Source organism: Salmo salar, chromosome ssa03 (assembly GCF_905237065.1).
Source record: "Salmo salar chromosome ssa03, Ssal_v3.1, whole genome shotgun sequence".
Taxonomy (NCBI): Eukaryota; Metazoa; Chordata; class Actinopteri; order Salmoniformes; family Salmonidae; genus Salmo; species Salmo salar.
The window spans coordinates 76,957,524-76,971,701 of NC_059444.1; the positions used below are offsets into that span (position 1 = coordinate 76,957,524).

The following is a 14,178-nucleotide window of genomic DNA, read 5'->3' on the forward strand; positions in this document are numbered from 1 at the left end:
GCACCAGTTAGCCGCGAGGCAGGCGCATCTCCCGGCTAGCAAACTAAATTACTACAACTACAATACCTCTTTCGCCATCTGGTCCGGACCCTTTGTCGACACTCTGCCCCGCCGTACCACCACGACTGGTCCGCCGACGTAACTCCATCCGCTGTGCCCTCAACCGGCCTTTGCCGGACGTCGAAGCAGACGCTTATACTTACCCTGGCCTGCTAACTTTAAACGCCGTGTCTCCCGCGTGCTAGCGTAGTAAAGACTACCACGCTGCTTCCCTGTTCCATCTATTGCTGTTCGCTGGACCCTATGATCACTTGTCTACATAGCTGATGCCTGCTGGACTGTTCATTAATCACGGTACTCCATTTAGTTTATTTTTTGTTTATCTGTCGGCCCCAGCCTCGAACTCAGGCCCTGTGTGTAGTTAACCAACCCTCTCTGCCCTTTCATTGCCATTTTACCTGTTGTTGTTGTCTTAGCTGATTAGCTGTTGTTGTCTTACCCGTTGTTGTCTTAGCTAGCTCTCCCAATCAACACCTGTGATTGCTTTATGCCTCGCTTTATGTCTCTCTCAAATGTCAATATGCCTTGTACACTGTTGTTTAGGATAGAGCCCCTAGTCCCACTCAACATGCGTCAGATACCTCCTTTGTCCCACCTCCCACACATGCGGTGACCTCACCCAGCATAACTAGCCCGTCCAGAGATGCAACCTCTCTTATCATCACTCGGTGCCTGGGTTTACCTCCACTGTACCCGCACCACAACATACCCCTGTCTGTACATTATGCCCTGAATCTATTCTACCACGGCCAGAAATCTGCTCCTTTTATTCTCTGTCCCCAACACACTAGATGACCAGTTTTGATAGCCTTTAGCCGTACCCTTATCCTACTCCTCCTCTGTTCCTCGGATGATGTGGAGGTTAACCCAGGCCCTGCGTGTCCCCAGGCACTCTCATTTGTTGACTTCTGTAATCGTAAAAGACTTGGTTTCATGCATGTTAACATCAGAAGCCTCCTACCTAAGTTTGTTTTACTCACTGCTTTAGCACACTCCCCCAACCCTGATGTCTGAATTCTGGCTTAGGAAGGCCATCAAAAATTCTGAGATTTCCATACCCAACTACAACATTTTCTGTCAAGATATAACTGCCAAAGGGGGAGGAGTTGCAATCTACTCCAGAGATAGCCTGCAAAGAAATGTCTCTCACTGTTGCCGCCTGTTATAGACCCCCCTCAGCTCCCAGCTGTGCCCTGGACACCATATATGAATTGATTGCCCCCCATCTATCTTCAGAGTTCATTCTGTTAGGTGACCTAAACTGGGATATGCTTAACACCCTGGCAGTCCTACAATCTAAGCTAGATGCCCTCAATCTAACACAAATTATCAAGGAACCCACCAGGTACAACCCTAAATCCGTAAACATGGGCACCCTCATAGATATTATCTTGACCAAGTTGCCCTCCAAGTACACCTCTGCTGTTTTCAATCAGGATCTCAGCGATCACTGCCTCATTGCCTGCATCTGCCAAGGGTCCGCGGTCAAACAACCACCCCTCATCAAATCAAATCAAATGTATTTATATAGCCCTTCTTACATCAGCTGATATATCAAAGTGCTGTACAGAAACCCAGCCTAAAACCCCAAACAGCAAGCAATGCAGGTGTAGAAGCATGGTGGCTAGGAAAAACTCCCTAGAAAGGCAAAAACCTAGGAAGAAACCTAGAGAGGAACCAGGCTATGAGGGGTGGCCAGTCCTCTTCTGGCTGTGCCGGGCGGAGATTATAACAGAACATGGCCAAGATGTTCAAATGTTCATAAATGACCAGCATGGTCAAATAATAGTAATCACAGTGAACAGGTCAGGGTTCCATAGGCAGAACAGTTGAAACTGGAGCAGCAGCACGGCCAGGTGGACTGGGGACAACAAGGAGTCATCATGCCAGGGGGTCCTGAGGCATGGTCCAAGACCTCAGGTCCTCCGAGAGAAAGAGAGAAAGAAAGAAAGAGAGAATTAGAGAGAGCATACTTAAATTCACACACGACACCGGATAAGACAGGAGAAATACTCCAGATATAACAGACTGACCCTAGCCCCCCCGACACATAAACTACTGCAGCATAAATACTGGAGGCTGAGACAGGAGGGGTCAGGAGACACTGTGGCCCTATCCGATGATACCCCCAGACAGGGCCAAACAGGCAGGAAATAACCCCACCCACTATGCCAAAGCACAGCCCCCACACCACTAGAGGGATATCTTCAAACACCAACTTTCCATCCTGAGACAAGGCCGAGTATAGCCCACAAAGATCTCCGCCATGGCACAACCCAAGGGGGGGGCACCAACCCAGACAGGAAGACCACGTCAGTGACTCAACTCAAGTGACGCACCCCTCCAAGGGACGGAATGGAAGAGCACCGGTAAGCCAGTGGCTCGGCCCCTGTAATAGGGTTAGAGGCAGAGAATCCCAGTGGAGAGAGGGGAACCGGCTATGCAGAGACAGCAAGGGCGGTTCATTGCTCCAGTGCCTTTCCGTTCACCTTCACACTCCTGGGCCAGTCTACACTCAATCAGAGTGGAACAAGGAAGAAATTAGTCTTCAATAAAGACTTAAAGGTTGAGACCGAGTCTGTGTCTCTCACATGGGTAGGCAGACCATTACATAAAAATGGAGTTCTATAGGAGAAAGCCCTGCCTCCAGGGGTTTGCTTAGAAATTATAGGGACAATTAGGAGGCCTGCGTCTTGTGACCGTAGCGTACGTGTAGGTATGTACGGCATGACCAAATCGGAAAGATAGGTAGGAGCAAGCCTATGTAATGCTTTGTAGGTTAGCAGTAAAACCTTGAAATCAGCCCTTGCCTTAACAGAAAGCCAGTGTAGGGTGGCTAGCACTGGAGTAATATGATCAAATTTTTTGGTTCTTGTCAGGATTCTACCAGCCGTATTTAGCACTAACTGAAGTTTATTTAGTGCTTTATCTGGGTAGCCGGTAAGTAGAGCATTGCAGTAGTCTAACCTAGAAGTAATAAAAGCATGGATACATTTTTCTGTGTCAATTTTGGACAGAAAATTTCAGATTTTTGCAATGTTACGCAGATAGAAAAAAAGCTGTCCTTGAAACAATCTTGATATGTTCGTCAAAAGAGAGATCAGGGTCCAGAGTAACGCCGAGGTCCTTCAGTTTTATTTGAGATGACTGTACAACCATCAAGATTAATTGTCAGATTCAACAGAAGATCTCTTTGTTTCTTGGGTCCTAGAACAAGCATCTCTGTTTTGTCCGAGTTTAAAAGTAGAACGTTTGCAGCCATCCACTTACTTATGTTTGAAACACAGGCTTCCAGCTAGGGCAATTTTGGAGCTTCACCATGTTTCATTGAAATGTACAGCTGTGTGTCATCCGCATAGCAGTGAAAGTTAACATTATGTTTTCGAATGACATCCCCAAGAGGTAAAATATATAGTGAAAACAATAGTGGTCCTAAAACGGAACCTTGAGGAACACCGAAATTTACAGTTGATTTGTCAGAGGAAAAACCATTCACAGAGACAAACTGATATCTTTCCGAAAGATAAGATCTAAACCAGGCCAGAACTTGTCCGTGTAGACCAATTTGGGTTTCCAATCTCTCCAAAAGAATGTGGTGATCGATGGTCTCAAAAGCAGCACTAAGGTCTAGGAGCACGAGGACAGATGCAGAGCCTCGGTCTGATGCCATTAAAAGGTAATTTACCACCTTCACAAGTGCAGTCTCAGTGCTATGATGGGATCTAAAACCAGACTGAAGCATTTCGTATACATTGCTTTTTCAAAAAAATGTGAGAGCAATGGGAGATTCGATATAGGTCGATAGTTTTTTAGATTTTCTGGGTCAAGGTTTGGCTTTTTAAAGAGAGGCTTTATTACTGCCACTTTTAGTGAGTTTGGTACACCACCAGTGGATAGAGAGCCGTTTATTATGTTCAACATAGGAGGAGGGCCAAGCACAGGAAGCAGCTCTTTCAGTAGTTTAGTTGGAATAGGGTCCAGTATGCAGCTTGAAGGTTTAGAGGCCATAATTACTTTCATCATTGTGTCAAGAGTTAAAGTACTAAAACACTTGAGTGTCTCCCTTGATCCTAGGTCCTGGCAGAGTTGTGTAGACTCAGGACAACTGAGCTTTGGAGGAATACGCAGATTTAAAGAGGTGTCCATAATTTGCTTTCTAATGATCATGATCTTTTCTTCAAAGAAGATAATGAATTTATTACTGCTGAAGTGAAAGCCATCCTCTCTTGGGGAATGCTGCTTTTTAGTTAGCTTTGCGACAGTATCAAAAATACATTTCGTATTGTTCTTATTTTCCTCAATTAGGTTGGAAAAATAGGATGATCGAGCAGCAGTGAGGGCTCTTCGATACTCCACGGTACTGTCTTTCCAAGCTAGTCGGAAGACTTCCAGTTTGGTGTGGCACCATTTCCGTTCCAATTTTCTGGAGCTTGCTTCAGAGCTCGGGTATTTTCTATATACCAGGGAGCTAGTTTCTTATGACAAATGTTTTTAGTTTTTAGGGGTGCAACTGTATTTAAGGTATTGTGCAAGGTTAAATTGAGTTCCTCAGTTCGGTGGTTAACTGATTTTTGTCCTCTGACGTCCTTGGGTAGGCAGAGGGAGTCTGGAAGGGCATCAAGGAATCTTTGGGTTGTCTGAGAATTTATAGCTCCACTTTCATCCTCCTTGGTTGGGGTCTGAGCAGATTATTTGTTGCGATTGCAAACATCACTGTCAAACGCTCCCTAAAACACTTCTACGAGCAGGCCTTTCTAATCGACCTTTCCCGGGTGTCCTGGAAGGATATTGACCTCATCCCGTCAGTCGAGGATGCCTGGTCGTTCTTTAAAAGTAATTTCCTCACCATCTTAAATAAGCATGCCCCTTTCAAAAAATGTAGAACTAAGAACAGATATTGGCCTTGTTTCACTTCAAACCTGATTGCCCTCGACCAGCACAAAAACATCCTGTGGCGGACTGCACTAGCATCGAATAGTCCCAGGAACCAATACATGCACTCAGTCAAGAAAACAAAGGCTAGCTTTTTCAAACAGAAATTTGCATCCTGTAGCTCTAACTCCAAATAGTTTTTGGGACATTGTAAAGTCCATGGAGAATAAGAGCAACTCCTCCCAGCTGCCCACTGCACTGAGGCTAGGTAACACTGTCACCACCAAAAAAATCCACGATAATCGAGAACTTCAATAAGCATTTCTCTACGGCTGGTCATGCTTTCCTCCTGGCTACCCCAACTCCGGCCAACAGCTCCGCACCCCCCACAGCTACCTGCCCAAGCCTCCCCAGCTTCTCCTTCACCCAAATCCAGATAGCAGATGTTCTGAAAGAGCTGCAAAACCTGGACCCGTACAAATCAGCTGGGCTAGACAATCTGGACCCTCTGTTCCTGAAATTATCCGCCGCCATTGTTGCAACCCCTATTACCAGTCTGTTCAACCTCTCTTCCGTATTGTCCGAGATCCCTAAAGTTTGGAAAGCTGCCGCGGTCATCCCCCTCTTCAAAGGGGGTGCCACTCTAGACCCAAACTGTTACAGACCTATATCCATCCTGCCCTGCCTTTCTAAAGTCTTGGAAACCCAAGTTAATAAACAGATCACTGACCATTTCGAATCCCACCGTACCTTCTCTGCTGTGCAAAACGGTTTTCGAGCTGGTCACGGGTACACCTCAGCCACGCTCAAGGTACTAAACAATGTCATAACGGCCATTGATAAAAGACAGTACTGGGCAGCCGTCTTCATCGACCTGGCCAAGGCTTTCGACTCTGTCAATCACCGTACTCTTATCGGCAGACTCAACAGCCTTGGTTTCTCTAATGACTGCCTACCCTGGTTCACCAACTACTTCTCAGACAGAGTTCAGTGTGTCAAATCGGAGGGCCTTTTGTCCGAACCTCTGGCAGTCTCTCGGTGGGTACCACAGGGTTCAATTCTCGGGCCGACTCTTTTCTCTGTGTATATCAATGATGTCGCTCTTGCTGCGGGTGATTCCCTGATCCACCTCTACGCAGATGACACCATTCTGTATACATCTGGCCCTTCTTTGGACACTGTGTTAACTAACCTCCAAACGAGCTCCAATGCCATACAATACTCCTTCCGTGGCCTCCAACTGCTCTTAAACGCTAGTAAAACCAAATGCATGCTTTTCAACCATTCGCTGCCCGCACCCGCCTGTCTGACTAGCATCACTACTCTGGACGGTTCTGACTTAGAATATGTGGATAACTAAAAATACCTAGGTGTCTGGCTAGACTGTAAACTCTCCTTCCAGACTCATATTAAACATCTCCAATCCAAAATTAAATCTAGAATCGGCTTCCTATTTCGCTACAAAGCCTCCTTCACTCACGCCGCCAAACATACCCTCGTAAAACTGACTATCCTACCGATCCTCGACTTCGGCGATGTCATTTACAAAATAGCTTCCAATACTCTACTCAACAAACTGGATGCAGTTTATCACAGTTCCATCCATTTTATCACCAAAGCCCCTTATACCACCCACCACTGCGACCTGTATGCTCTAATCGGCTGGCCCTTGCTACATATTCATCACCAGACCCACTGGCTCCAGGTCATCTATAAGTCTTTGCTAGGTAAAGCTCCGCCTTATCTTAGCTCACTGGTCACGATAACAACAACCACCCGTAGCACGCGCTCCAGCAGGTATATCTCACTGGTCATCCCCAAAGCCAACACCTCCTTTGGCCGCCTTTCCTTCCAGTTCTCTGCTGCCAATGACTGGAACGAATTGCAAAAATCGCTGAAGCTGTAGACTTATATTTCCCTTACTAACTTTAAACATCAGCTATCTGAGCAGCTAACCGATCGCTACAGCTGTACATAGCCCATCTGTAAATAGCCCACCCAATCTACCTACCTCATCCCTATATTGTTTTTATTAACTTTTCTGCTCTTTTGCACACCAGTATTTCTACTTGCACATCACCATCTGCTCATCTATGACTCGTGTTAATTTGCTAAATTGTAAATACTTCGCTACGATGGCCTATTTATTGCCTTACCTCCTCGTGCCATTTGCACACACTGTATATAGACTTTCTTTTTTTCTCTTCTATTGTGTTATTGGCTGTATGCTTGTTTATTCAATGTGTAACTCTGTGTTGTTTTTTGTGTCACACTGCTTTGCTTTATCTTGGCCAGGTGGGCAGTTGTAAATGAGAACTTGTTCTCAACTTGCTTACCTGGTTAAATAAAGGTGAAATCTTTTTTTTCTAAAGGTATACATACATTAGTTCCTCTATAGGCAGACATACATTAGTTCCTCTATAGGCAGACATACATTAGTTCCTCTATAGGTATACATACATTAGTTCCTCTATAGGTATACATACATTAGTTCCTCTATAGGTAGACATACATTAGTTCCTCTATAGGCAGACATACATTAGTTCCTCTATAGGCAGACATACATTAGTTCCTCTATAGGCAGACATACATTAGTTCCTCTATAGGCAGACATACATTAGTTCCTCTATAGGTATTTATCTGCCACTCCCTCTTTCTTCCTCTCCCCCTCTCTTTTTCTCTCTCACCGACCTCACTGTTCTACCTGGGTTGTATTAATCGCATGTGGTGTCTCTTCTCATGAAACACAGCGTGACAAACATGTGCGTGCGTACACACACACACACACACACACACACACACACACCTGTCAGTGAATCTCTCTGAGTGGTGCTTCAGTGGTCTCTGGTGTCAGTACTACAGAGAACATTGCCAGTCGCCACTACTCTTCCTCATTACTGCCATCAGCTGTCTTTATGTCATCATCACGGGACATATCTGCCCCATCTGCTCATGTACTAATCATGTTTCATTATGTTATCAACGTGGGCCAGGTTCAACAGTAGCCTCTCATGTGTCGTTATGCCATCACTTGGGGATATGGGATATGGGACTGGTCCACCATCCACCTACATGGACAGAAACATGTCTATGCTACTTTTGGAAGGCCTGAATGTCCTGTGTTCTGTGTCCATATGTTTTGTGTCTGTCTGTGTGTTTTAGATACAGTACGTGTGTCCTGCTGTTACTACTCAACAATATTCTCATTTTATATGACTGTGTGTGTGTGTATTATAATGCAAATGTGTGTGTTTGTGTTTTATAATGTGTGTGTGTGTGTGTGTGTGTGTGTGTGTGTGTGTGTGTGTGTGTGTGTGTGTGTGTGTGTGTGTGTGTGTGTGTGTGTGTGTGTGTGTGTGTGTGTGTGTGTGTGTGTATGTTTTAGGTATGCGTATCCTGGTGAATCTCCTCCTGGACACTCTGCCCATGCTGGGAAACGTCCTCCTGCTTTGTTTCTTCGTCTTCTTCATCTTCGGCATCATTGGAGTGCAGCTTTGGGCGGGATTACTGAGGAACCGATGCTACCTCGAGAAAAACTTCACCCTGTGAGTGTGTGTGCGTGTGCGTGTGCGTGTGTGTGTGTGCGAGTGTTAATTTGATTGTGGTGTGATTTACTACCTCCTCCCAGTCAGTAGCTGTACGTGATTAAATTCCCGGTCACCTCTCCATATTCATGACCGAGATGTAACATGAATGCCCACCCTAACCTTGCCAATGACAGAATGGCACTGTGAGTGGGTCTGTACGTGTGTGTGTGTGTGTGTGTGTGTGTGTGTGTGTGTGTGTGTGTGTGTGTGTGTGTGTGTGTGTGTGTGTGTGTGTGTGTGTGTGTGTGTGTGTGTGTGTGTGTGTGTGTGTGTGTGTGCGCGTGCACATGTGTGTGTGCTCTCCTGGTGAGGTATAATCTGATTCAGAGGGGTGTCTGTGTTCCTGACAGTGTCTCCTTCCAGAGTGTGTGTTCTCTCTATGCTGACCTCAGCTTGTATTAATCATTGGTCTAATGCCAGTGAGACTTTTATTTTTATTTTTATGAAACATTTATTTAATCTGGACAAGTCCTACGTGGCTGACTCTGTCCCTCAGTTAAACTGTAAACACTCCTAGTTGGAAGTCACCTTTTAGAAAGATGTAAGATAATGCAGAAACCCAAAGCCATGTCTTATTAACCTTAAACACCTTTTACATAAATAGTGGACACTTTAAGCACTGCTCAGAGTGTGCAAATCTGTCATCAGGATAAAGGGTGGCTACTTTGAAAATAACACTTTTTTGGTTACTACATGATTCCATATTTGTTATTTCATAGTTTTTATGTTTTCACTATTATTCTACTATGTAGAAAATAGTCAAAATAAAGAATAACCCTGGAATGAGTACATGTGTCCAAACTTTTGACTGGTACTGTGTGTGTATATATATATAAATATAAATGCAATTTGTACTATATGTTTAGAATTTGTAAGTGCTTAAGATGCGGTTCTTTAATTATCTCTTTAATGAGTTAAATGTGTCAGCTTTCAGATGGGAGCCTTAGCTTGTGTAGCAGGAAGCTCAGCTCAAGGATAGTATTAACTAATGCTAAGGGTTAGCCAGAGTGGTTGGATGCTTAATTGAAGGACCCTTGTGTATTAGCCAGGGAGTATGCTAATGGTGAGATGAGAGGTTGCAATGGGAGGTGGTTAGCTGGAGTAGCTGAATGTTACAGCGGGGGACAGCACACCTCTCCTGGTTTATGTACATCTCTCTCCTCTCCCTCTACTATCGTTGCCCTCTCTCTCCACCTCTCTCCTTCTTTCTCCCCCTCTTTATCTTCCTCTCCTTTCTCACTCTCACTCTCCCTCCCTTTCATCTCCCTTCTTGCATTACCTTTCCTTGTCATTCTCTCTCTTCCCTCCCTTATTCACCTCTCTCTCTCCCCTGCTTTTTCTCCTTCAACCTAGCTACACCGACAGACTGCACGCATCTCCCTCCCTCCCTCCCTCCATCCCAGGCTGGCAGGTGTTTTCTGTGGCTTGCCGCTCTGTGCTGAGCCGTGCTGATGCATGCTGCGTTGGGCTGTAGCTAGGCTCCTGGCGGTGGTTCACTTCTCATTCACGCTCCACTACCCCACAGCCTCCACTGTCTGACTGGGCCATGGACTCCTCCTCCTCCACCGCCATTTCTCCTTCTTTTTAATACCTCTCTCTCTCTCACACACAAATTCTTCCTGTTATACTGCCCCTCTCTCTTTCTTTAACTTTGTTGTACTTTCCATCATATTTCTCTCTTTCTTCTCTCTCTCTCTCTCGATACCATCACTGTGCATCTCTTTAAGGGTTTCATAATGCTTGTCCAATGTTGTGTGTTTGTGCCTGCTTGCGTGGTCCATGTGTGTGTCTGTCCCTCCGTCTGTCCATGTATGTGTGCACACTGTTACACAGGTCCATATATAAGTCACCTTCGCTTCCCTTTATCTTCAAATGAACAGGAAACAGTGCAGCCACTCTGATCAGTTGACGGTCTTGGTGGTTATTGATCCTGTTGTGGTTCTCAGTATATCTGTGGTCTCTCTCTGTGGTCAAGGACAAAGACTTTATGTCAGCAGAATACAGCCTGGTATTGAGGAGGAGACAGAACAGACAGACTGGTGAAGGAATGACACCCAAAGGATATGAGCTGTTTACCCTTGGTCAATACAATACTAGAGCCCTAATGCTTTGCTCCTGAGGGGTGTCGTGTATATGTGTGACCTAAGGGTGACCTGTGTGTGTGTGTGTGTGTGTGTGTGTGTGTGTGTGTGTGTGTGTGTGTGTGTGTGTGTGTGTGTGTGTGTGTGTGTGTGTGTGTGTGTGTGTGCATAAGTGCGTGCAAGTGTACATCCTAGAACCCTTTTTCAGTCAGTTTGACATGTGACCTATAGGTGTGTTCCTTTCATGGTCAGAGAGAGAGAGCAAACAGACGATGTAGAGAGATGGAGAGGAGAGTTACTTCTCTCAAACAGACAGATTAATAGTCAGTCTGCTCTCATATAGAGGAAACAGGAAACACATATAAAATGGAAATGACTAGTTCCACTTCAACTCATGGTAATCATTTAAAGTCTGGTTTGGTATTTGTACACAATCTAAATCACCTGCCCGGGCACTCAGATTGCAGAAGTGTGTGAACGGCATGTTTAAAAACTCTGCTGGTGAGGAATATGATACTCCAAGAATTGGGTTTGTGGCGAACCGGAGTCTGCTCAAGTGAGTAAATGAGCCCTACGCACTTCTGCTCCCCCTACTCTGTCTTCCTGTTTCTGCTAGTATCCTGTGGTAAAAATAGTACAAATACATGAGGAGTTCAGAATTGGGTAAGTGTGTGTATGTGTGTGTACGTGCCTGTAGCGTGTTAATGTGTGTGTGTGCAGCCGTGCATGTGTGTGTGCATACATCTTTGTGTGCTTACGTGTGTGATCACACATGCATGTTTATAACACACTCTTTCTCTCTCTCTTCCCCCTCCCAGTTCATCAGGTCTGACCCTGCCCGCCCCGTACTACCAGCCGGAGGAGGATGACGAGCGCCCCTTCATCTGCTCTCTGGCTCAGGATAACGGGATCATGTCGTGTGGTGACGTCCCGGCCCGGAGGGAGGGGGGAAGGACCTGCTGTCTGGACAGGGAGGATGCCTACCACCGCCAGTCCCTGGGGCTCATCCCTGAACCACTAGTCAACGGTTCAGCCAGTGCAGTGGGTCTCTGTATCAACTGGAACCAGTACTATACTAGATGCCATACTGGACATAGTAATCCACACAAGGGGGCGATCAACTTCGATAACATCGTATACGCCTGGATTGTTATCTTCCAGGTAGGAGGGGATTGGGAGAGGGGAGGGGAGGAGGGGATGAGGGAGTGGAGGTGGGGAGAGGGGAGTGGATGGGGAGAGGGGAGGTGATGGGGAGGAGGGGAGAGGTGGGGGATGGGGAGGGGGAGGGGAGGTGGGGAGAGGGGAGTGGATGAGGGGAGTGGATGAGGGGAGTGGATGGGGAGGGGATTGGAGAGGAGAGTAGGGGAGAGGAGGAGGGGTTGGGGAGGGAAGGGGTTGAGGGTGTGGAGAGGGGACACACACACAATAATGCATGCACACCTACAAGCGTACACACACACACACACACACACACACACACACACACACAAACCCTCAGCTGGTTGTGTATCTGTCTCCAGGTGATCACCCTGGAAGGCTGGGTAGAGATCATGTACTATGTAATGGATGCTCACTCCTTCTACAACTTCATCTACTTCATCTTCCTCATCATCGTAAGTACACTACACACACCAACATCACGCTATCACAACAAATCTGTACTGTGTTTTGTCAATCAGTCTGTAACTTGGCTTCCACCACAAAACAACGCCCTGCTTCCACCACAAAACAACGCCCAGTAAACAGGATTCAAGGCTAACCTATAAGAAATGTGGGAAAGTTACCAGAATGTTGCAACCCTCCAGCCTATATGTTAAGAGATTGATTGAGATAGTTTGCTTTGCTTTTATTCATACGCAAAACTGGCCTTCAGTGTATATGGGCAAAGATCCTCTAACTGAAACATGAGGAGGTAGTGTGAAACACTCTTTCCACTCTGGCTTTGGAAGTGATTCTTCTTTCCCTCTGAGGTCTCATCTCCTGGTCCTCCTAACGCTCCTATGGGGCTCGTTTCTGACTGCCAGATTTTAGTGTTAATAGACTTGTAAAATCAGACCGTAAGATACATGGTTACCAGAATCAATGGCCGGGTAGACAGTAAAGTGAATTTATCTGAGGCTTAATCTCTGTAATGGATGTGAGAGCAAAGAGGGGGCTGAAAGTTTGGCCCCGCCTCCTGTTCCTTCTTACTTTATTGGCGGCCATGTTTTATGAAGAGTAGAAACACTGGTGAGTACACCTGAAGATGGAGAAACATTGGTGAATATGCCTGAAGATGGAGAAACACTGGTGAATACGCCTGAAGATGGAGAAACACTGGTGAGTACACCTGAAGATGGAGAAACACTGGTGAATACGCCTGAAGATGGAGAAACACTGGTGAGTACACCTGAAGATGGAGAAACACTGGTGAATACGCCTGAAGATGGAGAAACACTGGTGAGTACACCTGAAGATTTAGAAACACTGGTGAATACGCCTGAAGATGGAGAAACACTGGTGAGTACGCCTGAGGATGGAGAAACACTGGTGAATACGCCTGAAGATGGAGAAACACTGGTGAGTACGCCTGAAGATGGAGAAACACTGGTGAGTACACCTGAAGATGGAGAAACACTGGTGAATATGACTGAAGATGGAGAAACACTGGTGAATACGCCTTTACGTTTTAGAATATCTTGTGGATGGAGATTAGGGAGAGAGAAGGGAGAAGAGGGAGGAGGAGGGAGAGGAGGGAGAGAGATGGGGAGGAGGAGGGAGAGAGGAGGAGGAGAGATGAGGAGATGGAGGTGGGAAGGAGGGAGGGAGAGAGAGGGAGGAAGAGGCAGAGGAGGGAGAGAGATGGGGAGGAGGTAGAGAGGAGGAGGAGTGACGGGGAGAAAGAGGGAGAGACATGGGGAGGAGGGTGAGAGAGAGAGATGGGGAGGAGGAGGGAGAGAGAAAGAGGAAGAGGAGGGAGAGAGATGGGGAGGAGGGGAGAGATGGAGAGGAGGAGAGAGATGGGGGAGGAGGAGGAGATACAGTATAAAGAGTGAGAATGAAGGAAAGAGAGGGATGAATGAGCGATATGAAGAAAGAGTTTGAGAGACAAATGTAGAGAGAGAAGGAAGGATGAGGATATAAGATAAAACAGAAAGAGAAGTCTGAAAAGAGAGGAGTGAGAGAGGAAGAAAGGGATATGAAAGAGAAGTGTGCAAATATAGAGGAGTGAGACATGAAAAGAGAGAGATGAGAAGAGAGGGATGAAAGAAAGAGGAGATAAGATAAGAGGAGAAGAGAAGAGAGGGTGTCTAGCCTGCATACTTCAGAGAGAAACAGGTTGAGATGTCTCGGTCTCTGCAGGTTGCTCTGTGGCACCCGGCGGCCATTTTAATCCGCGCCTCGCGGCGTGCCGTCTGACTAGCGATAGGTCTTAATCCGGTTTGGGTCACAGCGAGTGACCGAATTAGCATTAGCGTTTAATTAGGGACGATCAGAGTGGTGGGCTCCCGTCGCGAGTGTGTGACACATATGCAGTGCACACACACGTCTACCCACACACACATACTTGTGATCCTAACAGAGAGACATGCTGTCCC

General features: G+C 46.3%; 1 protein-coding gene across 2 annotated transcripts in view; it reads left to right on the forward strand.

The window, feature by feature from the left end:
- Positions 1–14,178, forward strand: part of LOC106606743 (voltage-dependent T-type calcium channel subunit alpha-1I-like) — a 139,674-nt gene that overhangs the window by 38,709 nt on the left and 86,787 nt on the right. For both annotated transcript variants that reach the window (XM_045715480.1, XM_045715479.1), the window contains exons 4-6: positions 8,318–8,477; positions 11,419–11,761; positions 12,121–12,213. In XM_045715480.1, the coding sequence (XP_045571436.1) occupies positions 8,318–8,477; positions 11,419–11,761; positions 12,121–12,213 (596 nt within the window). The remainder of the gene's footprint in view (positions 1–8,317; positions 8,478–11,418; positions 11,762–12,120; positions 12,214–14,178) is intronic.